Source organism: Pristis pectinata, chromosome 15 (assembly GCF_009764475.1).
Source record: "Pristis pectinata isolate sPriPec2 chromosome 15, sPriPec2.1.pri, whole genome shotgun sequence".
Lineage (NCBI taxonomy): Eukaryota > Metazoa > Chordata > Chondrichthyes > Rhinopristiformes > Pristidae > Pristis > Pristis pectinata.
Window position 1 is genome coordinate 12,766,641 of NC_067419.1, and position 26,856 is coordinate 12,793,496.

The 26,856-nt window shown below is 45.0% G+C and overlaps 1 protein-coding gene across 3 annotated transcripts in view; it reads left to right on the forward strand.

Moving 5' to 3' along the window:
* The window catches only part of pot1 (protection of telomeres 1 homolog), a 266,060-nt gene that overhangs the window by 223,783 nt on the left and 15,421 nt on the right, over positions 1-26,856 (forward strand). For 2 of the 3 annotated variants that reach the window (XM_052030226.1, XM_052030224.1), the window contains exons 11-17: positions 7,895-8,076; positions 12,428-12,516; positions 16,215-16,271; positions 17,271-17,427; positions 20,090-20,301; positions 21,479-21,614; positions 22,486-22,574. In XM_052030226.1, coding sequence (XP_051886186.1) covers positions 7,895-8,076; positions 12,428-12,516; positions 16,215-16,271; positions 17,271-17,427; positions 20,090-20,301; positions 21,479-21,614; positions 22,486-22,574 — 922 coding nt within the window. The remainder of the gene's footprint in view (positions 1-7,894; positions 8,077-12,427; positions 12,517-16,214; positions 16,272-17,270; positions 17,428-20,089; positions 20,302-21,478; positions 21,615-22,485; positions 22,575-26,856) is intronic. The other variant, XM_052030227.1, reaches the window with a different exon arrangement.

A 26,856-nucleotide genomic window follows, 5' to 3' on the forward strand; every position in this document is an offset into this window, starting at 1 on the left:
TGAAGACTCAGCCAGTTCTTAACGGGGAATTCTGGCTCTGAGAGGAATCCAGGGATATGGGGTGTCTCCCCCCTCTGTGTCCTCGATCGAATTTCCCCCAGGGCTGCAGTGTCTGGTTTGTAAGTGGACTCGTGCTAATTGGTCGCAAGGTTGGGACCTGCCCCCTTCACGCAGCTCGTGAACTGCCAGGGGTGTCTCGTCTGTTGTTTAACTGGGCTCTGCCGTTTGAGTCGTCACGTCGCCAGTCTGGGCGAGGTGCAGGCTCGAAAGGCTGAATGGGCTCCCGCCGAACTGTAGGTGTGTCCGTTCGCCGCTCAGGACCGGAGCTGACGGCAGCAGACCCGTCCTCACCTCGCAGGGATAACAGCCCCTCTCTCCGGCTTCGTGGGATCACTCTGCACTGGAATGGGGGGGGGGTGGGAAGGGAGAGGCAGCAGGGGTTAGGTGGGAGCCCGGAGGGGGCAGGGAGAGTTCGGGTAGGGTGGAGGAGAGGTCCCGGGTGCAACGATTTGTGGACGTGCGTTTGTGCAGCTATGACGCCCTCTGCTGTGCAACTTGAGCAAGGACCGGCTCACACAGGGCACAAGTCACCATTGCACCAGTCAGCCATTTGGGATCAGGCCGGAGGGTTTTGGGCGGAGCTGAGATCTCCGGAGGACCAAGGGCTCAGTTGGAGTGGTGGCCGAGAGCCCCAGATGATGGTCTCGGCAGCAGAGGGGGTGAGAAAGGTGTGACCATGGTCTTCAAGGTGAATCCAGGTGGAGGATCGCTGCTGGAGCCATACAGCACGGAAGCGAGCCCTTCAACCCAACTTGTCTATGCCGACCAAGGTGCCCATCTAGGTCCCGTTTGCCCACGTTTGGCCACCCTCTGGGTGCAGAGATTCCCCCTCAGGTCCGTTTTAAATCTTTCCCATCTCACCTTAAACCTATGTCCTCTCGTTTTCGATTCCCCCACCCTGGGAAATTCACCCTGTCTATACCTCTCGTGATTTTATACTCTGTAGGATCACCCCTCATTCTCTGACGCTGACGGAGTGGTTCTGGGAAAAAACTGTAGGGGACTTCTGCAGGGAAAAAGTACTCCAGATTTCAGGGAATTGGCTTCTGAATCTTCACTGCTGGTTAATGGGCTTCTCCTCCCACCGTGTTCCTGAGGGGAATATTGAGCTGGGTCGGGAGACCACATGCTGAGGTTGCCGACCTGCCATGTGTGATGCGCTGCTCTGTTAATGGTGCGTTCATTGAGTCCCAGGTTGTGACGTGACACTGGCTGCTTTGGTTCGAACACAACCACAGGCCAGCAGAGGCCGCCAGTTCCACACTGTGTAATGTCGTCAGAGCTTCTCCTCGGGGCGAGGCTCTGTCCAGCTGCTGAAAGTTGGGGCCAGCTCTCAGTCCGCAAATGCAGAGATCCCGGCTTCTGAAGGAACCTCAGCCCGGTATTGTCGTACTGTTTCACAAGTGAAACTCAAAAAGAAAACTGCAGGTGTCGTAAATCTGAAATGAAAATTTAAAATTGCTGGAAATACTCAGTGGGTCAGGCAGCATCTGTGGGAAGAGAAACAGTTAACGTTTCAGGTCGAATACCCATTGTTGGCAGATTTACAGACTCTGGAGGCTCAGATATGGAATTAATTTAAAACAGGTTGATGAATTTCAGAATGTTTAGGGAATGGAAGAATGTGGGAGTAAGGCAGGAAAATGGCGCAGGTAGAAGATCAGTTGTGTTCTTGATGCATGGTGAAGTAAGGTAGAAGGGCCAAATGGCCTCCTAGTCCTATCTTACTATTGTCTATGAATTCCTGTTTGCAAACTCTGGAAGAAAAGTTCTCCAGCTGCAGGGAATGAAATGGGAAACCCACACTATTTACCCAGAAGGATGTGATCACCATGAGTCTTTACTGGCGGAGGTAAATAAATTAGCCCTTCAGTGTTGCAAGGAGGAGACGTGCTCTGGTGGTGGTGGTGTGTGTGTGTAGATTACATACATGGGTTGCTGAGGTGAATTTATCTCATACCCCTTGGTAAGTGCACTTTCCTTGATTGTAATTAACCTGATGCCTCCAAACTGAGAATGTATTTGAATTTCAAAATAATCAGATGGAACACAATCCATTAAATGGATTTTGTCAGTAGTTTTTCTTACCCAGCACCACCCCCACCCCCCTTTTCCAATTGAGCATGACTTGTTTGCCATGAGATAAAGCTGATGCAAGTTCTGGCTGAGTTAATGCAAAAGCAAAGTGGCTGATATGTGGAGCTCTAGTGTCCTCTACTGGTGGATAGCAGTATTGAGTTCACTGGCCCAGTGTTAACAGTTAATGCACTGTCTCACATTTGTTTATGCTGAAATTTTGACCAGATGATATTAAACGAAAGTTTCTCTAGTGGCCTTGGATATAAACTCACATTTCCCTAAGCCTGTCAGGGAGGAACACACAAGGTGGGGTCACTTTTCCTGGATAGGGGATGACCCAGCAGGCGTTTTTAAAATGTGAAAAATATTGGTGAGACAGAGGCAGTGGGTATCATGTGAAGGCAGGAACAGGACCAGTGGTCACCTATAACTACTACTCACCAAAATAGCAAAAAGAGATCCCCATGCAACTGCAGGAGATGCAACACTTGTCGTTACACCTCTTCCCTTACCACCATCCAGGGACCCAAACAGTCTTTGTAGGTGAAGCAGTGATTCACTTGCACTCCTTCCAATGTCATGTACGGCATTCAGTGTCCACAGTGTGTCCTCCTCCACAATGGAGCAACTGAACGCAGGCTGGGTGATCATTTTGTGGAACACTTGGATCTTACCTGGAGCTTGTGGCTGACAATCACACAGATACATACACGGGCAGACATGTGCACACACAGACGTGCGTGTACACACACACACACACACACACACACACACACACACACACACACACACACACACACACACACACACACACACACACACACAACCTGACTGGAGTGCCTGAGCATTAGTGTGCCAGTTACTCCCATCCACAGGATGAGACAAGATGGCCACTTTCACCACCCCACAGCAGATAAGATTTCTTTATTAGTCACATGTGCATCGAAACACACAGTGAAATGCGTCTTTTTGCGCAGAGTGTTCTGCGGGCAGCCCGCAAGTGTCGCCACACTTCCGGCGCCAACATAGCATGCCCACAACTTCCTAACCCGTACGCCTTTGGAATGTGGGAGGAAACCGGAGCACCCGGAGGAAACCCACGCAGACACGGGGAGAACGTACAAACTCCTTACAGACAGCGGCCGGAATTGAACCCGGGTCACTGGCGCTGTAAAGCGTTACGCTAACCGCTACACTACCGTACCTGCTCCTGTTCACTGCCGTTCACTGTTAAGTATTCAGAAACTCTTCCAGGTAATCGAAGCAAAGAAGTTTCTCAAATCCCTCACACTTGGCTGAACCTTAAATAGAACAGAGTTTATTTTTGTTAATGGGAATGCTGATATAATTCACATATGAGGGCAGCCAGGGATTGATTGTGATCCCTTTAAATGGGCCTGTGACTGAACTAATGTGGACCCCAGTGTATTTTTTTGTTATAGTAGAATAAGCTTCTTTAGGCAGTTTATTACAGGAATGTGAATGAATTAATGAGTAATTTAGTAGGATAACTGCACTTGACTTTCACTGCAGAATTTCTCAGAGGAGCTCTCAAATTAACTGTTTGGTAATGAAAGTGAATGACAGATGCCAAGTTATTAATGGTTGGTTTCACTTTGATTACATCATTTAGTTAAAGGCCGTAAGTTAAAATTGCTTGGCAGTGCAATTTAAGTTTGGAGGATAATTCATGCTAAGATCACAGGGTTACCTGACCAGGGTGGCTTTTACTTGTGTCGAGGATGGAGAGGGTCATGGGGGCTGCCCTGAGAATGAGCCCAGGTCTCTGACTCTCAGTTCTCTCTGGTCCCAGCTGCCTGCTTTTCGCCCTGTGAATTCCTCACCCATGGGGACTGTTCTACTTCTCTTTAAAAATCATTGATGGGATTGGATCTTCCAGGTACAGTGAAAGCCTTTCATCACGAGGCTCACGTCGATGCTTTGCCGATAAATTTATTTCTGGTTAATTCTCCTTTCTCATTCAAAATCCTGGTGATCTTGAAAGGCTTCAAGGTCTGTTCCGGGGATAACAGTCCAACCTCTGGAATTAACTGAAGTTCCCACACCTCTGGAAGATTGACCTCAGCACCCTTACTGAACCCCCTCCCGCCCAACATCTTTCAGTGCTCAGAGTTACCCACGGTGCCCTAGCTTGGGACGAAAGTGATTTGCACCGTTGTGGTACGATTGCTCTATCGTACATTTTATTCCAACACAGATCTTGACAACTTGCCCTGCCACCTTTAAGGACTAAAACTATCAGCCAATGTTCTTACTGCTCGCCCACACGTTTGTGCCTTTTTATATTGTCAGGGTCATCCCTCCCATAGTGCATTACTCACACTTCTCTGCATTGATCTAATCTGCCATGCTTCGACCTAATTCACCACAGCAACTAGGTCATTCAGACACCTACATTTGTCGCATCACCATCCCTGTCACACTGATGATCCTCTCACCAACCCTGCCCTGCTTCTGCCTCTCATACCCCTGATTCTGTTCCTTCTCTGCCCACCCAACCCAGCTTTCAGCCTCTTGTCATCGCCTTCTTCGCGATATCACCGGAAAACTTTACCTGAAGAGCCACATCTCAAGGTTCAACTACAGCTTCTTCCCCACTGTCATCAGGTTCTTGAACTGACCTGACAAACCCTAATTCTACCTCGGGCTATATTTCCCTCAAAAATGTGCTGATGTCATGATGTTTTATTTATTTTGTTGTGTAAATTGTGCATAATTTATGTTAATTTAAGTTTATGTAATTTGTGTTAGTCATGTACTGTGCTGCTGCAATAAGCTAATATTGATGGCATTTATACCCTGTGTATGTATGCCCCTGACAATGCTGCTTCTTACACCCATGGCTTGGTCATTTATAAAAACAGTACAGACTTTGTCCACGGCTGCTTCCGAATTTAATGCAGCCACCTCCACTCTTTGCTTGCTGCCACTGAGCCAATTTCTTAGTCGTGCCATCGTTTCATTCACGGGTTTTCTTAACGAGCCTCCGCAGTTGCATTTTGTTGAATGCCTTCAAAAATCCATATATGCAGCAGCCATTGTATGCTTTGATCCGTCTACTACCTCATCAAAGAATTCAATCCTTAGTCACACGAGATTTTCCTTTAACAGATCCATGCTCACTCCACTCCGCTCCAATTAAACTGCATTGGAAGGTAAAGTGATGTGTCCCTTGGAGCCGTTTTGAGGAAGGAGAGGAGTCTTATCCATGGGGCCCTGCCTAATATTTATTGCTCAATCAATATGTCTGAAGTAAAGTGGTTACCAATGCCGTCATTACAGTACAATTTGTGGGAGCTTGCTGTGCAAACATGGTTGCTCTGCTTCCTGCAGCTTTGAAATGTGGTCCCCAGTAATTATATTTCATTCCCATGAAGTCCTTCAGGATGCTCTGGAAAGGATGGTGCCAAATAAATGGTCAGTTTTATTTCTACGCTGTTCCACATGAATATTTACCTTTCCTCTGATAATGGATTCTATAGTTTTCCTGCCATAAATGTTGGACGTACTGGCCTGTAGCTTCTTATTTTATACCTGCCCCCTTTTTCTGTAGTGTTGCACCATGAGGAGTCCTGTGTCCCTACCCCTCTGTCCTCTGAGCATTGAAAGATTGTGACCATTTCCTCTGGTTTTTTGACCATTGCTGCTTTCAGTAACACAGGAAGTAATCCAACTCTTGGACTGGAATTGGGATTGGTTTACTATTGTCACATGTACCGAGGTACAGTGAAAAACTTGTCTTGCATACCGTTCATACAGATCAATTCATTCTACAGTGCATTGAGGTAGTACAGGGTAAAACAATAACAGAATGCAGAGTAAAGTGTAACAGTTACAGAGGAAGTGCAGTGCAGGTAGACAATAAGGCGCAAGGTCATAACGAGGTAGATTGTAAGGTCAAGAGTCCATTTTATCGTACTTGGGGACTGTTCAATAGTCTTATGGGATAGAAGCTGTCCTTGAGCCTGGTGTTACATGCTTTCAGGCTTTCGTATCTTCTGCCTGATGGGCGGGAGGAGAAGAGAGAATGTCCGGGGTGGGTGGGGTCTTTGATTATGCTGGCTGCTTCACCGAGGCAGGGCGAAGTGTAGACAGAGTCCGTGGAGGGGAGTCTGGTTTCCGTGATGTGCTGAGTTGTGGACACAGGACTAGATGACCTCCAAGTATTCATTGGTCCTTTCGGCATGTCTTCTCTATGTATTCTGGTGGGCCACATCCCCACCTACCTCCTCAGTGTACCAACACCATCCCCTTCCTTTTTGAAGGCAGATCCAAAATTTTCATGTAATACTTTGGTGAAATCCTGCGAGAGTCATCCAGCAAGGAAACGGCTCTTTGGCTCAAGTCTGCGCCGACTGTCGAGCACCCACTTACACTCATCGCATTTTTCTTTTCCTTTTAGTTTACCCCAAATCCTGCCACTCACCCACACACTGGGGGCAATTCACGGCAGCCAATTAACCTAGCAACCCGCACATCTTTGGGATGTGGGAGGAAACCGGAGCACCCGGAGGAAACCTGCACAATCACAGGGGAAGATGGAGGTATATAAGATCATGAAGGGTGTAGACAGGGTGAAAGCACGTAGTCTTTATCCCAGGGAGTGGGGTGCTAAAAACAAGAGGGCATAGGTTTAAGGTCAGAGGCGAGAGATTTAAGAAGGACACCGGGGCAGCTTCTTCACGCAAAGGGTGGTGCATATTTGGAATGAGCTGCCAGAAATAGTGGTTGAGGCGGGCACATTAGTAACATTTAGAAGCCGTCTCGATAGGTACATGGATAGGAGAGGTTTAGAGGGCTGTGGGCTAAACGCGACCAAATGGGACTAGCTCGCTGGGCAACACAGTTGGCATGGACCAGTTGGACCGAAGGGCCTGTTTCTGTGTTGTATGACTCTATGAAAAGCATGCGGACTCCACACAGACAAGTGCCAGAGGTCAGGATTGAACCTGGGGCACTGGAGCTGTGAGGCTCTGCACCTCTGTAGCCTCTTCCTCAACAACAAAGAAAAGATTTCTATTTGGGTCGCTAATCAGTCCAAAAACACATGGAAGTGCAGAAGGGGCTATGAATTAACAAGAGCTTGTGATGATATTATGAAACAGTAGCAATTTGGTCAGTGACAGAATTGTTCCTTCAAGGACATAGGAGCAGGAGTTGGCATCCCGGTCTGTCAAGCCTGCGCCACCATTCAGTACGGCCATGGCTGATCTACTCCACTCCTCCAGTTCCCCATAAAAAATGACCTGCTTCCTCTTTAAACTCCCCCAGTGATCTTGCTTTGCTGCTGGTGTAACGTTGTGGTAACTGAAGATCTCCCCCAGATATATCCAAGTGCTTGGAGAAATGAGTTTACAGAGAATATCCAGAAAGTAATCTCCATGAATGAATTACCATTCATTAATGACATAAAATAGCACACACGATGAAATTTTATGCAGCCATTTGAACTGTGCAATGGTATTGGAAATTAATTGTTCTTGCTCGTCTGTTCAAGGATTAGCAAGGAATGAACATCTTTCTTTAATATGAGTAGAATTACTTGTGAGAGGCTTGCGATTGAATGTAAATAGTATATTTTCTGTTCGGTAAGTTTAGCAATAAACTGTTTATTACCATGTAGGATTGGTGGGGATTTGGGCCTAAGCTCAGTTTTTCCCCCAAAACGACAAATGCCAGATACCCGAGCAAAACAGCACGAATAATGGTTGTTTCTTTGCCCAAACCCTTGCAGCTGGGAACTTACCTGAGAATCCACAACATCCATGCAAAGTTGGTGACAGCCAGCACCGAGAAGCAAAATGAGAGTCTGGACAGAGGGCCGGAAATGGAATTCCACCTCCACGGGGGCACGTCGTATGGGAGAGGGATAATGGTGCTACCGACAGACTGCAGGGATGTCCAGCAGCTGAAGCAGTAAGTAACATCTGAGCGGAGGCGCGACCTCAGGTGAAGGCTCGGTGTCCTTTGTCCCGTGGGTGAACGCGGTGGGTTGGAATGCTTCGTTACCCAGCCTTATCCTGCGGGAGGAGAGCAGTCGGTCCATTGGTCCCAGTCCTGTTCCTTGAGAGAGGTGTCCAGTTCATTCCCCTCGCCAGCTCTTTGTCTGCAGCCCAACGAATTCTTTCCCTTTCAAGGAGCAGAGTATTGCAGCAGAAGTGTGCCGGGCCCATAACTCAGAGTTCAGTGGATGGAAACCACTCTCTGCCATCTGTGGAGACACAAGAGACGGCAAACGCTGGATTCTGGAGTGACATACTGAACGCTGGAGGAACTCTGCGGGTCAGGCAGCATCTGTGGAGGGAAATGGACAGTCGACGTTTCGATCCATTCCCCTCCATGGACGCTGCCTGACCTGCTGAGTTCCTCCAGTGTTCTGGGTGTTGCTCTGCTATTTGTGTTCCCCTCATCTTCCCTTTCAAGTATCTCTTCAGTTCCTTTGTGCAAGTCAACGCTGACTCTGATTCCCTCATGTCGTCCGCATCATCACAACTTGCCGCATTTAAAAGAAACCTCATCTTCTCTCTGGGTCTTCAGCCAGTCACCTTAAGTTGGTGCCCTCTGAGTTTATGACTAACAACCTCCTATGGGCCGCCGGGAGGCAGGAAAGGGATAGGAAGTTCTCCCAGCCTACCTGTAATGTGATCCTTTATAATGCCTGTAGTTATTGCCGCATCTATCCTGAGTTCTTCTGTCACGCTGCACTGGGTGTGGAAAATAGCAGGATTGCACTCTGCGCTTTGAACACAAACCTCCTACATAGGGCACCTCTGGCCAGCGAGGACGTGGTACTGTGCATTATGTGTCTCCTTCCAATACTAGTCTTCCTCTGAGAAGCTGGCAGTGCTACCTGGATTGCTCCTGCTTGTACTAGTTGGTAAATTGGTTTATTATTGTCACATGTACTGAGGTACAGTGAAAAACTTTGTTTTGCATGCCATCCATACAGATCAATTCATTGCAACAGTGCATTGAGGTCGTACAAAGGAAAACAATAATAGAATGCAGAATAAAGTGTTACAGTTGCAGAGAAAGTGCAGTGCAGGCAGACAATAAGATGCAAGGCCATAACAAGTTAGATTGTGAGGTCAAGAGTCCCATCTTAACGTACTAGGGGACCATTCAATAGTCTTATAACAGTGGGATAGAAACTGTCCTTGAGCCTGGTGGTACATGCTTTCAGGCTTTTGTATATTCTGCCCGATGGGAGGGGGGAGAAGAGAGAATGTCCTGGGTGGGTGGGGTCTTCGATTATGCTGGCTGCTTTACCGAGGCAGTGAGAGCTATAGACAGAGTCCGTGGAGGGGAGATTGGTTTCCGTGATGTGCTGAACTGTGTCCATAACTTTCTGCAGTTTCTTGTGGTCCCAGGCAGAGCAGTTGCCATACCAAGCCGTGATGCATCTGGATAGGATGCTTTCTGTGGTGCATTGAAAAAAATTGGTGAGGGTCAAAGGGGACATATTAAATTTCTTTAGCCTCCTGAGGAAGTGGAGGTGCTGCTGCATTTTATTGGCTGTGGCGTCTATGTGGTTGGACCAAAACCCACGTGTCTGGAGTTAGCGATCCCAACGTGGGTGGTAATCCAATATAACAAAACAGCAATGACTGCATAGAGTCACAGAGTCACACAGCACTAAAATAGGCCCCTTGGTCCACTGTCCACTCCTGCCATCAAGCACCCATTGTACAATACATCGTGCTGATGATATAGTAAAACTTCTCAAGGTATTTCAAAGAAAACAATATTTAATATTGAATCAGATAAGAAGGTATTGTTAGGTCAGATGACCAACAGATTGGGGTTTTATGGAGTGTGTTTAGAATGAGAGATGGGGAGGTTTAGGGAGAGAATTGGTAAGTTATTGTGACGGACCAAAGTACAGTGAAAAACTTTGTTTTGCATGCCATCCATACAGATCATTTCATCACATCAGTGCATTGAGGTAGTACAAGGGAAAAACAATTCCAGTTCTGGGCTTGGCATTCTAAGGAACAGCCATCTATAATGGAAACAGTCAGAGAAACGACACACAAGAGGCCAAGACTGGGCGTGTGCCACAACCTCAATGGATTGTAGGGGCTAGTGAAGGCTGCAGAGATAGGAAAGACTGTGGCATTAGAGTGATCAGAATACAAGAAAATGTGGTTCAGCTGTGAGGACAATCAACTTGTCTGCAACCTCTACTACAATAGTTTTACTTTCAGTTCAACATTCGTCTGATTTTGAGGTTAATGGTGAACCCATTGCATTTAATACTGTGGCATCAACAAGCTACTTTCTCCTGACAACGGTCATTCCTCAAAGTTATTGTTCTGTAAACTAAAAACACCGCAAGCAATCACTGAATTGGCAACAATGGTCATGTTATCCTTTCCATTTCCAGCCATACTTCCATCCTCAAGTGGAAACGTCCCAATCCACTGACTGTCAAGATGTCAATCGTCTAGCCGTCTGTCGCAACATTCGCCACGAAGTTTCACTTGTTGATTCCAGACGATCTCTTGCTTCCATCTTTGAGGCCGGGGTCCCCATTAAACCCTCACCCTCTGATCACTGGCCTGGTACCTGAACCTTATCTCCAGGGACACTGATTTGAATAGATTTGGCTGACAACTGGTTCTGTCGTGCACAGTCAGATCTGACTGGAATGCAAAGAGAAGCCCACCTTCTTCTATTTGATTTTCTATTGCGAACTGTTTTCATGTTGGTCTTCCCTCTCTGCCATTTCCCAACAGTAACTTCACTTCCAAAGCCCTTTACAACTGCTACAGAGAGACAAGTTTGTCCTTTTTCCCCTTTGCTCTCCACCCTCACCTCCACCAGCAACTGCAAGGAGCTCATGGTTGGCTTTGTCGCTGAGACCATCAGGATGTGATCAGCTGCCTCTCCCTCTCCCCCGTCTCCCCCTCCCCCACCAGCCTGAATTTCCTGTGAGGTTCCTCCTGCCCATGTTCCGAATTTTGCTTCTTTTTCTAATTTCTCTCCTATCTCCACTCCCAGCCGATCCATCCATGTAAACCACTTGCTCCCTTGATCCTGTTCCCAATAAATGTCACCTCCTGTCCCCCCGTGCTAGTTGATAATTTAATAATTCTCTTCCCTAAAAACTGACTCATTTTCCTTTCAATTCTTCTATCATCAGCCCTTGACTGTTCTATCTTTGTCATCCACCAGCCCATCTCTAAGCTCATTTCCCACTTCAAAGTTATTGAACTTGGTAGCAAAGAATAGAACCTAGAACAGTACAGCACAGGAACAGGCCCTTCGCCCCCCCCCCCCCCCCCCCCCCCCCATGTCTGCATCGAACATAAACTAAATCTCTTCTGCCTGCATGTGGTCCATATCCCTCCATTCTCTGCATATTCGTGTGTCTAACAGCCTTTTAAATGCCAATGTCATGTTTGCTTTCACCACTACCCATTGTAGCCCATTCCAAGCACCCACCACTCTCTGTGTAAAAGAAAACTTGCCCCGCGTATTTCCTTGAAACCTCCCCCTCTCACCTTACATGTATGTCCTCTCGTACTTGACATTTCTACCCAAGGAAAAAGATTCTGAATGTCTATCCTATCGATGCTGCTCATAATTTTATAAACTTTTATCAGCCTCCGATGCTCCAGAGAAAACAACCCAAGTTTGTCCAGCCTCTCCTTATAGCTCATACCCTCTAATCCAGGCAGCATCCTGATAAACCGCTTCTGCACCCTTTCCAAAGCCTCCACGTTCTTCATGCAATGCTTCAAAGCAGTGCCTATCTTTCCCAGAATTCCACTCATTTCTCTGGCTGACGTACCAAAATAGTTCCCATCAAAGACTGAGGTAACCTCCCACATGATTGTGACTTGCCTTCGACTTCCCTTTGGCATGGTTTGCCTCACTAACCTCTGAGCCCCTGGCCAATGGTGTCCCTCATTCCAGTTCTAGACAGAGAATCACCAACAGTGGCTTCTTTGGTGTCTCCAACGATCCATCCCTCCTCCCCATCACCACCCCTTCCAATTCGCCATCTCTGTGCTGCCTCAAGCTGACATCATCCAATAGCATGCTATCAGTTTCCACACGTCTGCTGATATCATCCAGCTCTCTCTCATCAACATCTCTCCCTCGTCTCTGTTCAATGTTTTATTCATTGTTGGACTTCCAGAATCCTGGTGATTGTCAGCAATTTGCATTAAGATAATCATTGTCTGAATTTGCCTAACTTCCTTTCTTGTCATATTTCTGCGTTGATGGAATATGTTTGGGGTTATTTATTTTCTTTCAGATCTTTAGAATCAGCACTTCCTTCAAATCAGGATAGCATGGAAGATCTTGCGCTGATGGAAATATTGAACAGCTCAAGTGGACCTTCAGGTAAGCCATTGGTCCTGTTGTGTGCCTCTTCACACTTTGCAGGCTTGTATTGTCAAAGGCCCAGGATATTGATAAACCAGAGAAGCAAAACAAGTTTTGTGGTAAGGTCTCCACGTTCTCTGATTTAGAGTCAGGAATGATAGATCATCAGTGGCTCTGATATCCCTGACTTCATGTCTAACACTGCAGTGCTCAAGAGTGGAGTCCAGTCAGAAACCATGGATGGAATGCATTTAATATTTGAAGGTTGATTGGGCTGAGGATATTTAGGGTAATATGTGGGCTTAACATGGAAGCAGGCCAATCCACAGGTTAGTGTTGGAATTTAACATTCACATGAGCAAATAATTCTAAGTACACCTTCCCATTTTGTTCCCATCTCTCCTTCATCTGCCTCTGCTATGTGGTCTTCAGTTTCTGCATCATGGAAGTGAAGTCCACAGCTTCAAACTTCACCAAAAAAAAGTTTGACCTACCTCGTGCTGTGAATCATGTTTAATTTTGCACAAAAATTACAGGAGCAGTCTCTTTCCAGTCACTCTGTTATTTTGCCCATGATCAGAATTGTCCAAACAAAAAAGGTCACAGTTTTTCAAACATTTCCTAACTGCATTTCCTCAAACGAGTCATCCCCGTTGGACCAAGGTGGACTTTCTCGAGCCTCGATATCCTTCTGAAAGTATGAATCCCGTTTCTGAACACCATACTCCAATAACAATCTCATAACGTCGATGCTTCTTTTACATATGCTTGAGGTAAAACCTAGAACTCTGCTGGCATTTTGTCTTGCGGACTCAGCATCCCGAAGTATTGCCATTAATGTCCCAAGAGTGGCCTCACTGCTCAACTCCTCACTTCTGTGTTTTGATTCCAATTTTTTCTTGCTTTATCTTTCTTCCATTGTTGACTCCAGGAAATTTTCCGGAGCAGCAGAAGACAGTGAAGTTCTTTACAATGCGCAGTGCTGGTAAAGGTTTGTCACAATCGCTGTGTTGCTGTCTCCTTCCTACTAAGTGTGGGAGGTCCCCACCCCCAAGTATCTTCCTAAAATGTAAGAAAATAATGTGTTGCCCACTTCGGTGGGGGAAGGGTGATGGAGTGATGGGGGGGGAACACGTTCTGTCTTGCATTATGTGGAACGTGATGCCATGTACCTGGTTGTACGCACGAGGCTGCTCAGAGTCTTATGAAACGAAGTTGATGTAACCAGAGAATCAGTTTGATGGTACAAGTTGGATGGAGGTCCCAGACAGAGTCTCGGACATAGCATGCCGAGGGTGTTTCATTAGCAGAACTGCGATAAATGCACAGTGCACAGATTGCAAGAGCAACCAGGCTGAGAGAACAGGGCGTTGTCGGGGAGGCAGAAGGATGCTGCCCATTGGGCTATCAACACCGATATTCCAAGAGTTAAGTTTCAGAGAACAGTCAAACTCATTGCCATGTGAAAGTCAGAGGATGATTCTGTGCAGCAGCTTTACAGCCACATTTAATGGGCATCTGGTTAAGAGGTACCAGGGTGTGTTTGTGAAATAGCCTTCATCCTGCCCCCTGGGCTCACTAGTCACAAAATGACCTCAATAGAAGATCCATTCAGCCATCTGTTTGGTCCTCTTTTACTTGTCTAATTGTGTACCCAGGGCTTTCTATCCATGTGTTATTACTACTTGTTGGATTTCATAGAAACCTTGCAATTTTGATATCAAACTCCAGAGGCCCCTGAGGATGTGTGCACTGACAGCTCACTCATTACTGGCAATGTGGGCAATAAAATGCTGCAGCCACGATCCGTTCATTGATGGAGATGGTGGGTAGGAAGTTAGGATAAGCAGGGGTATCTGATCAGGTGAAATGGGGTTGATCTATAACAAGGGACAGAAGCCCTCTGAGTCTGCATTGAAGATGATGCCAGCAAAATGATTTTCAAAGAAAATATTTTGAATCAGTGGTTCATCATTCCAGGTGGAGAGATCACGTGTATTTGTGAAGCTAAATTAGGTTTGTACTTCAGAATAGTGCAGGGTCTCCTTGCCAGATAGCCTTCATAAATTTGGATGCTAATGGATGCCTCTCGAATGGCCCAGCGATTAAATGATTGTTTGAAAGTCAATCAGAATATTTTCCAGCACGGAAATGAGCCACTCCCCCTGTTGCACAGTTTGCATTTAATAAGCTGTAGGTGGCAAGTAACGTTCATGCCACAAAAGTGCCAGGTAATGAGAAAATCCAGCTATCAACCCCTGACGTTCAGTGGTATTACCATCACTGAACCCCCATTATTAATATACTGGGGTTTATTGTTGGCGAGAAACTGAACTGGAGTAGCCATTTACACAATGTGGCTACAAGAGCAGGTCAGGGGCTAGGAACCCTGCGGTGAGTAACCCACCTCCTGACTCCATCCAGCATCTACAAAGGCTCAAGTCGGGAGTGGAATGGAATACTCTCCACTTGCTTGGAAGAGTGCAGCTTCAACAACACTCAAGAAGCTCGATACCATACAGGACATAGCAGCCCACTTGATAGACACCCCATCCATAACCATTCACTCACTCCACCACCGATGCGGAGTAGCAGTAGTTTGTATCATCTACGGGACGCATTGCGGTAACTCACCGGCTCCTCAGACAGCACCTTCCAAACCCACGATCCATTACCAGGTAAAAGGTACAAGGGCAGCAAAAGCATGGTAACGCCACCATTCCCGGGTCAGAATCCTGGAACTCCCTCCCTAACAGCATAATGCGTATACCCTCACCTCATGGACTGCAGCAGTTCAAGAGGCAGCTCACTACCACCTTCCCAAGGGCAGTTAGGTAGGGATGGGAAATTATATGCTGGCTCAGCCTGGGAAGCCCACATCTCTTGGGTGAATATAAAAAAATTTACTTAGTCTTGATCACCTGCCTTTTCTTCATAGAATTTTAACATATTCTTTTTCATATATTTCTCTGCATCTCACAGAAAAGCTCTCATTGATTCAGTATGTGGGAGTGAACTGTACGTCTCTGAACAACTCTTTGGGCTTGGCCAAAGTTCCCCTAATCTCACCCCATTCTGGCATTGCCAGCTCTGTTTCCTGATGGCTTTATCTCTTGCCTTGAACACCCCACCAAGTCAAAACGGCTGCTTGTCCCACCCCATGTATTTGATTAACCACTGAATAATAGAGTTCAAAGAAATTAAACAAAGTCACCTTTCTTTCCAACACCATGATTTGTTTTTGAACCCAACTACTCACAACAGTGTTCCAGAAATTAATCTTTAATGACTGGCAAAACTATTCAAAAGTATTTCAATTGCTGCAAGGCATTTTAGACAATCTTTATGTTTAAAAGTTTTTATATAAGTTGCACATCTTTCTTTCTAACAATCTTTACTCTCTACAGATGTTCACTTTAAAACTGGTAAATTCCTTTTACAGATAATTTCCCCCATGCATCTCTTTCTCATTATTTTGGTGTCGTGATACCTTGTACTGTCAAGCACTCCTTTCAGTTCTGGTATCAGATTAGGCTCAGAAAAGGAAATACAGGATTAAAGACCAACGCCTGTCTGCCTCTCAGAGCAATGCCTCAAGTGTGCCCAAAGGGATGATGTGAATTTTCTGTTTAGCAGGGAAAATGTTTTCTGAATCAGTTTTCCATTCATTTGTTGTTTAGTTAGTTGGTATATTAATCAAACTTTGTTGCTTTCAGCAGCTCAAGAAATCTCACCAGACTGCATGGAGCGATGTCATCAGGAATCTGCAACGGGTTGGTATTAACAGGAACCATGCATAAAATCTTAGCCCCTTCAGTGGAAATCCTAACATCCTAAATGTAGTTCTTCTCCTGACCTATGCTGGCGTTTGTTCTCAGTGTCAATCGTGGCAAAGTAGCTAGCATTCTTCATTCTGAGTCAAGACTTCCACAAGGAGGTGGAACATATATTGTTATGGGACCATTCAAAAATTGAAATCTCACAATAAGATCAATTGGATTGGAAACTTGTCTTCCCCTGTGAATCAAAAGCCTTTCTGAGCCTCAGTTCTGCCACCTTGTGATGGTACTTTTTCTCAGCGTTGGACTTTATATTTAGGGGGTAGGATGCAGGGTCTCTATTCAACCATTCATTGCGGTGGCAAAGAGGGGACGGGGTTGATAGGTGATGGAGCACTTCACTGAGCCCTGGGATACACCAGCTCATTCAGTCTTTCAAACTGATAGGGGGAGATGCAGAAATACTTTGACAAGGATCACAAAGATTTCTTATCCCTTCAAGGCCCTTAATGTTCTCACTGTTTCTGCTTGATCAGTGTTCATGTCGAATTTCCACATTTCCTTACAACATAGAAGGAGGCTACTTCAGTCCATTGACTATGTACTAGCTCACTGATCAATCCCATTCCCCAACTAATTTTCCTTGTAATCTGTTCTACCCACATTCCCATAAAACTCCCCAGACTCTATCACTCACCGACAAAGTAGAGGCACTTTACAGTGGCGAATGAACCTACCAACCCACATGCCTTTTGGTATATGGGAGGAAATGGGATATCCAGGAGAAGCTTTCATTGTCGCAGGGAGAAAATACAAACTCCACACAGCACCAGAGGTGAGAATTGAACCCTGATCTCTGGAGCTGAGAGGCAGCAGTTCTGCTAGCTGTGCCACTGTGCTGCCATGGAAAATTTGCTGTCCTGCAGTAGTTTTATTGTCTGATTTCATCATTGTATTTGTCCAATCTACACTCTCAAAATGTCTGTGTTACAGTGCTCACAGCTCATCAGCACATCAGCGCAACCTCACTTAAAGAAGTCTTGGACCAAACAGCTCCTTGTAAATACCGCATCAGAGCTAAGCTGGTGAATTATGAACCCAAAGCTCTCTACCAGTCAGTGAAACTCTATTGTCCCAAGTGTCGTACAATGTAAGTAAGAGTCTCCAGCTACACACATACAGCGAAATATAATGGGATGATATGATTATGGTGATATCTGTCTGTTTTGAAGTCAGTACATAAAGAAAGCAATGGCTAAAATCTCCAGCTGAACCATAAAAACTTCACTTACATAGGGCATGGGTGAGGCCCCATCTGGAGTTCTGTGTTCAGTATTGGTCTCCTTATTTCAGCAAGGATGTAAGTGAGTTAGAAACAAGCTTGTAGCTGCTGGAATTCAGGAGAATGAGAGGTAACTTGATTGAAGCAAAGAAGATCTTAAGAGGTCTTGTCGTGATCAGTATTGGAGGAGATGGTGTGTGTTCCATTGTACAACCACTACCTATGTAATTGCTGCTCTTGTTGACCTGCTATGTCCAAATAATTATTACTGTGATGTTTGGAAATACTTGGTTAATGGTGTGTCAGTAATTGGTCTCAATTATTTTTCAACACTAAGTTATGTGGAGTTCTCCACAGCCCCAACAGTAACTTTCAGTTCTCGTTAAGTATCGTTGACAAGATTAACACCTATTGCAAAACAGAAGGCAGTAGCGTTTGGATGATGCAAGTGCAGAACTACTGTCGAACGTGATTGGTACTGTTGTATTTTCCAGTAAATAAAACTAAATGTGCAAACAGACAAGTTAGAGGAATGCCTTGCCAGTGGATACCTTTCAAAGTATTTGGAGTGTGTCTATCTGAGCGAGGAAATCTGAAGGAAACACCTCTGAGGAGGATAGATGGAGTTAATGCCAATCCACTGAGGCAGGGTGACAGCCCTCCGTGGAGCAGGAATTGGGAATTGCAGCCAGAGTTGCAGCCTATCTGTTATAGGAGTGATCGTGAATGCTTCTCCATTGAATTAGAGTAAATACCATCCATGGAAAAAGAATTACAACAAGACAATAATCCACTATCCCATTGTTGTGGGAAAGGTTCTTTTGGATCTTAAAGATAGAGATCTGGACACACAGTCTTTGTACTTCAAAAAGGAGAATTTTTATTTACAAAGGCAGATCCAGGAACAGAATGGAAAGGAACAAATGCACATTTGCACACTCTCAAGCAGGAGATCGCGAACATGGAGGGAATCGCAACAGGGGGTGAGGTGCGCGCACGTATATATATACACACACACACACACACACACACACACAAAATAACTGGTTACAAATGGTCAGGGAATAAACAATACAATGTTTGAACACCCTGATATTCTGGACAAATATTGGCTCTTTGCTCTCGGGGGTCCTTAACTAACTGCCCTGAAGTAGTGCACACCTTACCTCAACATCCTCGGAGACTGAGAGAGAGAAAACCAAACATGCAGCACTTTTATGCTGCTGGGGGGCTGGGTGGTCCAGCAAGGACAAAGGTGCTTAAACGGGCCAATAGTAGGTGTGCCCAGGACAAAGTTGCTCGCACAGACCAATCCAAGTGGTCCAGCAAGGACAAAGGTGTTTACCTAGTGGGGCGGAGCCAAACCTTGATTGACAGTGGTGTCGCTTTCGGCCATGTGCTCAATGGTGTCATCCCAGCCAGAGGGGTCAATGTTGTCACGGTCACATGACAGCCATGACCTTTTACACCACACCCATTATTTGGAAATCCCAATTATTGGATCACCAGGGCCCAATTCCAAAGCTTCTTATAATTCACTGGGGCCCTGTTTCCACTTTCCTTATAAACTCACCTTGTCGCCATTCCCACATTCCTTATGAACTTGCTGGAACCCAGTATCCACATTCCTTATAAACTCTCTGGGGCCTTGTTTTCAACACTTCTTATAAAATAACTGGTACCCCATTCCCACCCTACTTTTAAATTCACTGGGGCTCTATTCCCTTACTTCCTTTAAACTCATTGGGACCCTTTATCCTGCACTCCCTTTAAACTCACTGGGATCCTTTATCCTGCACTTCTTTTGAACTTACCTCAATGGGTTTTATTTCCTGTGCTCCTTTTAAACGTACTGGGGCCCGTTTCCATGTTCCCTTTAAACTTGCCGGGTCTTGTTTCCCATAGTCTTTTAAAATTCCAGTTCACTGAAAAATTCGTTATATTACGTATAACATTGGGGGGAAAAAAATGAGTTAAGAGTGGGTTGCGGAATTAATTTGAGTAGCATCCAGTACTCCAGGAAATCTGCCAGTGGTAATTTGCTTTTTGACTCGTTACGGCTGATCCTTTATTTTAGCGCTTTGGGAGAGTAACTCAGGTTGTTTTCAAGTGTTGATTTTTTTTATGTGCGTAAATACAAAGATGGAATAATTTTTCAATTCTTATGACTTGTTTCTTGTGAAGAAATTATCTTTTTAAAGTTGATCTGGGTCATATTTCAGGCATAGTTACCTTCCTTCCATTTAAAGATTCTCCCTAACATGGTATGCTAATTGAGATTGGTGAGAAATCTAGGCAGTAAAGTGTGGAGTTCATCAGGGATTTCTAAACTCACCTGTTCAAAGAATCGAATGTGACTTGAATCAACCAGTGGGGCAAGGGAAATGTGTGGGAATTCCTTGCTGAAGAGTTTTTAATGGAAACATTTTGCTTTTCTTGTTCTTATTTGTGGGTCATGGTTTTAAGCTTCATTTTAAACATGATTATTGAGGAATCCGTGATGACTGCTCCCTGTGGATTCATTTCACAGGCAGGAGATTCCAGATGATGATGACATTGATGCTTTGTTGCAAGATGTTTGTAGTGCTGATGCTGCAACTGGTTCCCAGCCACACGATGCTGAGTGGTATGAAACAACTATCTGGGAGCAAGGAGGCCAAAGACGACGTCAGATCATAGTCCGCTTTGTGAAGACAAACAGATTGCAAAGGACTCCAGAACGCTCCACGATCCTGGTGGAAAGTAAGCTAATGATAGTATACAGTACCCATTGTAATGTAAGTGTAGAGGGACATTGTAAACCATTAAATGGAATTTGTTTTGATGCCAGAATCCTATTGCAATCCTCTATGCATGCACTGCCCACTGTGAGCTTTTATGGATGTGTAAATTCAGTCCCATAGTTAGCCCCAGTACTCCCAGCTATGGGGATTGCAATCAGCCCATATTCCATATGACTGAAAATCCATTAACTGCTCCTGGAATGTGCTTTTGTTCTGAAATAGGATTTACCTCATCCATAGTGGCTTCAGTGACGGTTAGCCATTCCTCTAACACTCACTCTCCAGTTTGTGTATCAAGAATCGAAACTTGGGTCAGATACTGGAGACTTGCTGATATCCGTAGAGCTATAGACAGGGGAAGGGAAAAGAGGCCAATTAATAAAAAGCACTCCATCATCAATTATTCATAATATCATACAACTGGGCCCACTTGGTGGATGAAGAAATGGGTTTCATTTACACCAGCCTTCATTATCTAAACTTGTCATCAGGATCAAGTCCTTTGTGACCTGCCTCCTTCCCCACACTTACAGCCAGTGTTAGTAGCTCTGCAGAACGTGTTACCAAAGAAGATTGTTTTTAATAAAAGCCAGGCAATTCTCTAGTTCAAATTTTTGAGGGGTTCAAACCATACTAGAAGCCAAAAAAACAAATGCTGAGTTTACAACATTTGTTTAAAAACATGAGTTTACAATAAATATTAGTCAACTTTGCTAGTTCTTGGCAAGAAAGATTTGTATCATTTCTGTACTTTTCCATGTTGGTAACTGAATTGATAGTCAGCAGCAGTTTACATCTGCCCATGGAGGGGTCTGTTACACTCTCCCTCTCTGCTGTTGTGATTTGCAACAATCATTGACAATATCTTGTAGCACACTGCTGATTTGGAGGGATCACATATAGCGTCAGATATTTCAGTTAAAATTAGTTTTACTGACAACAGCTGTTTCAGTGTAATGAAGGAAGTTAAACACAAGGGAAAACTGAAATATTATTCAGTCTGCAGTGATTATGTAGATTAACTTGCCCCCATGGATGGACTATAAACATGAGGTTGAGTTGTGGCGAATGAGCATTTTGAGTTGAGTTCAGAACTACTTACATTGCTAAGATTCCTGTTTTATCTTTTTTTCAAGGTGTATCTCTGAATGAGCTGTACCGCTTCTCTGAGCAGTTTGGGAGTGTCATTCCTACCACATCCAGAACTGACCGCTTGATACTGAATGATCTTTCCATTCCTTTCCTGATACAAGATGGAAAATGGCATTATGGGTAATTCTTGCTGAAGCACAGCTAACCTCGCCCACATTAAATGGCTGTTCCTTCCTCATTTATCAAATTACTTTGTTGCCTCTTTCAGGATATGAGAACTAATCTTAAGGGAATAGTATGCTAATTTATTTTCATCAAGGACATTCTCCTTTAGTGTTCTTGTATGGCCAATAAGTTATAATACTTAACCCTTTGGCACTTGTGAGAGACAGAAATCATGTATTCTTTGAGGTGAAAGACACCAACAGTGAAAAGGTGCTTTTGTTTCATATTACCTCTTGCAATCTTTTCTCACTTCCCGTAACTCACCGTGTAGATCATGATCGCTACACAGCAGCAGATCGCAATAACAGATTAAACAAGTCATTGTAGGACATGATAGCTATGTTGATCCAGATACCCGCTGAATATTGCTTGGGGAGTCAGATGTGCACTTGGTAGGATTAAGGTAGATGGCCCAATGAATATTGGAAAAACAAACAAAAACTATTGCGTGATGTACTGTCATATTATTGTATTATGACACACCACATTTTTTGACCATTACTATCTGAGACATTCAAATTACAAAGGGAGTGTTTTTCAAGCTTTGCACCTATAAGCCAATTTCACGCAGTCTGATCAACCCATATTGACTTAGCAAAGTTAATAAGGTTTCTGGAAATTTCTAGTTATATTTAAATGTAATTTAGATATCGTTGTCATGGAGAATTCAATTACATCCTTGAGCTCTAAAAGAAAACAAATACAAATTGCTTCAAAAGTTATTAACAATTCTTAAATAACAAATGGATTATTGTGTGTTTTGAAGATAAAAGCTTTTTGGTTTCCAGTTTGCTTCCTAAGAGGTGATTTTACTTTCCTCCTTCAGCTGCAGGCAATGTTCTGACCCTCAACCAGTGAGTGCTCTTCAATCCCTGACTCGGGAAGATTCATGGGAACCATCAGCAATAGCCAAAGGTAAGCTTTACCACTCCGATGTAGTAGGTGTAGGGAGCTCATAGAGGTGGAGAAATAAACGGCAGATGATGGAAATCTGAAACAAAGACAGTACACGCTACAGCAATCAGCAGATTGGGCAGCATCAGCGGGGAGATAAACAGAGTCAAAGTTCGGGTGAAGGACCCCCTTCATCAGAGTGAGAAAACAAATGTGTTTTAATTTGCAGAGGGGGAGAGGTAGAGAGACAGAGGGAAAGTCTTGGATGGCTGAAAGTTGACCAGGTAACAATTACTTTAAAAACCACCATTTGGAGGCAGTAAAGAAGATGAAGCAAATTGAAACAGAATGGTACAGTGACATTTGTGGAGAGGAGAAAAATTACCCAACATTGTTAAATTCAGTAGTATGTCCTGAGAGCTTCAATGCACCCAGTCAGAAGATGATGTGCTCTTCTGTGAGCTTATGCTGGGCATCACTGGAGCAGTGTAGGAGGCCAAAGACAGAGAGGTCAGATTGGAATTGGGGTGGAGTATTAAAGTGACAGGAGACCTGAAAACTCAGGAGAGGGTGGAATCTCAGGGTCACTCGTGCACTTGGTGTCTGCAATGTAGAGGCGACCACATTGTGAGCACTGAATGCCATACACTAAGTTAGAAGAAGGCCAAGTGAATCAACAATTCACCTGGACGGACTGTTAGGGTCCCTGGCTGGTGGGAAGGGAAGAGGTGAAAGGGCAGGTGTTGCATCTCCCATAATGCGTGGGAAAGAGAGTGGTTGATGGAGATGAACGAGGGGGCCAGGGAGTCGTGGAGAGAACATTCCTTTAAGAACGGGGATGGCACCAGCTGGCTTCCTTAGAGTCTGTCTGCTGATGGAATCCCTCTGGAGGTGGCAGAAATTTCACAGAATGATCCATCGAATGTGGAGGCTGGTGAGGTCAAGGTATCCTGTCCGTGTTCTGGCTGGAAGGAGAGGGAATGAGAGCAGAAGTGAAGAATAAAGGGAAGCCATGGTTGAGAGCCCCACTGACTGCGGTAAAGAGAAGACCACATTTAAGGAGAAAGGAAGATATCTTAAAGGAACAGTTGTGGAAACTCTCAACATCAGAGCTCACAGAGTTCTTTGGCACTTAAATTAATACCACATGATCTGCCTAACTTCCCTTCCTGGTGCCCACGTTAACCCGTATTATTAATAGCTTCCTTCTCTTGGGAGTGCTCTCTTCCCCTTCAAATCTTGTGATCAGAGACAATCTTTGTCCTGGACTTAAATCCAACCTTCCTTTATTTTCAAAAGTCCTTGAACATACTCCCAAATCCAGCCTGGTCTTTGCTATAACTCCATGCCCGAACCTTGTCACTGAATGGCCCTTATTAATGTGACAGAATGCATCCTGTGTGACTGTGGTAGACTATCCCTCTTCATCTTTTTTTTTTAACCTGTGAGCAGTATTCAACATCATTGGCCACATCATTCCTCCTCGGTGCCCTGTTCCATTGTCCAGACTGTCTTCATCTGGTCCCATTATTTATTTATTTATTCATTCATTTGCAACTGGAGAACCATGTCACTCTCTTCACCATTACCTTTGGTGTTCCCTCAGGACCTGCCCTTGGCCCCTTCCTTTTTTCTGCTTGATGACACCATCCAGAAAAGCAGCACCTCATTCCCTGCTCTATCTCACCACCATCCATCTCCCTAGATTCCTTCACCATCTCTGATCTGACCAACGTCCACTTCTGCGGAAACAGAAAGTTTCTCTCACTGATACTGGGAGGTCTGAAACTAGTGGGAGCAAATCTTCCACCAAGATCCCTGTGGATCTACCAAGCAGAAGCAATGGTGTAGTCTTCCACTCAGCAGAGCGCTAGCATGAATCAGAATCAGGTTTATTATCACTTACATATGTCGTGAAATTTGTGTTGTGGCAGCAGTACAGTGCAAGACATAAAAATTACTATAAATTACAAAAATAAATATATAGTGCAAAAGAGGAATAACGAGGTTGGGTTATAGACCATTCAGAAATCTGATGGCAGAGGGGAAGAAGCTGATCCTAAGATGTTGGGTGTTAGTCTTCAGGCTCCTGTACCTCCTCCCCGATGGCAGTAACGTGAAGAGGGCATGTCTCAGATGGTGATGGTCCTTAATGATGGATGCCACCTTCTCGAGGCAACGCCTCTTGAAGAAATCCTCGATGACGGGGAAGGTTCTGCCCGTGATGGAGCTGGCTGAGTCTACAACCCTCTGCAGCCTCTTTCGATCCTGTGCATTGGAGCCGCCATACCAGGCGGTGAATAAAACCAGTCAGAATGCTCTCCACCATACATCTGTAGAAATTTGCAAGAGTCTTTGGTGACATACCAAATCTCCTTAAACTCCTAATGAAGTAGAGCAGCTGGTGTGCCTTCCTCATGACTGCATCAGTGTGTTGGGCCCAGAATAGATCCTCGGAGATGGTGACACCCAGGAACTTTCCACCGCTGACCCCTCAATGAGCACTGGTGTGTGTTCTCCCGGCTTCCCCTTCCTGAAGTCCACAATCAGTTCCTTGGTTTTGCTGATGTCGAGTGCAAGGTTGTTGTTGCGACACCACTCAACCAGCAAATCTCACTCTCGTACGCCTCCTTGTTGCCATCTGCGATTCTGCCAACAACAGTGGTGTCATCAACGAATTTATAGATGGCGTTGGACCTGTGCCTAGTCACACAGTCATGAGTGTAGAGAGTAGAGCAGTGGGTGAAGCACACATCCTTGAGATGTGCCTGTGTCGATTGTCAGTGAGGAGGAAATGTTACGAGCGATCCACACTGACTGTCGTCTCCTGATAAGGAAGTTGAAGATCTAATTGCAAAGGGAGGTACAGAGGCCCAGGTTTTGAAGCTTGTTGATTAATACTGAAGAGATGATGGTGTTGAATGCCGAGCTGTAATTGATAAACAGCAGCCTGACGTATGTTTTGCTGTTGTCTAGGTGCTTCAAAGCTGAGTGGAGAGCCAGTGTGGATGGCATCCACTGTAGACCTGTTGTGGCAGTAGGCAAATTAAAGCGGGTCCAGGTCCTTGCTCAGGCAGGAGTTAATTCTAGCTATGACCAACCCCTCAAAGAAATTCATCACAGTGGATGTGAGTGCTACTGGGCGATAGTCATCGAGGCAGCTCACCCTGCTCCTCTTGGGCACTCGTATGATTGATGCCCTTTTGAAGCAGGTGGGAACCTCCAACTACAGCAGTGAGAGGTTGAAGCTGTCCTCGAACGCTCCAGCCAGTTGGTTGGCACAGGTTTTCAGTACCCAGCCAGGTACACCATCAGGGTTTGATGCCTTGCGAGGATTTAGCCTCTTCAAGGATGTTCTGACGTCGGCCTCCTAGACAGAGATCACAGGGTTGCCAGATGCTGTGGGGATTCGCACAGGTGTAGTGTTATTCTCCCTTTCAAAGTGTGCGTAAAAGGCGTTGAGCTCATCAGGAGTGAAGCATCGCTGCCATTTATGCTGTTCAGTCTGAACTATCTGTGCTGCGCCAATGGGCTCGTCATGCAACAAGGCAGTGACAACTCTGCTGGCAAATCTCCCACAGACCAGCCTTTGGTTAACCTGGCTAACTTTGAAATGAATCGAAGAAATCATTTGTCAGGAGGAAAGTAAATAAAATTTTTATTTGTTTTAATTAAGGCTGTTTAAATGATCTTCATTGTTATTAAGTGTATGCGCTTCAGTCTTTCAACTTACTAAAAATGTTAAAATAAAATCTAGTGCTGGGTGTGCCGTTGTGTCTGTGCCAGCTGAAAGGTTTGGGTGTGAGGCTTATGGCAGCGCTGATTGCGTAAAAATAAGGTGAAGCATGTGATTGTCGGGTGTGAGTCCCAATTGATAGATATTGTTCATAGGTAAGAGATGGTTTGTGCTGAATTTGAGTATTATCTGCGGCTGGAAACAAAATGGGGGGGAAACAAGTTTTGAGTTAATTAATTTTTACTAATTAAATGAGGTTATTGAACTTCTTTCAACACTGCATCCAGAAGCTTGGGGTTCAACGCCAAGCATTGATCTCCAACGTTATTTGCTTTCACTGCCTTTTGAGCAAGTCTGCAAGAACATTCCTCCTATTTGAAACTTGTTCCGTTCAGGGATCCTGTGCAGACCCCCAACAAAATGTGCATCCTGCTCTCACCCTGTTGTCTCACTTCCCGGGTCAAGTTCACTTCTTGCAGAAGCGTACTTGCACCTCACATTTAAGAGCTGCAGACTACCTTTAGGCGGTGTAGGCTTGCAGTAACTTCTGCTAGCAACTTACAGTCG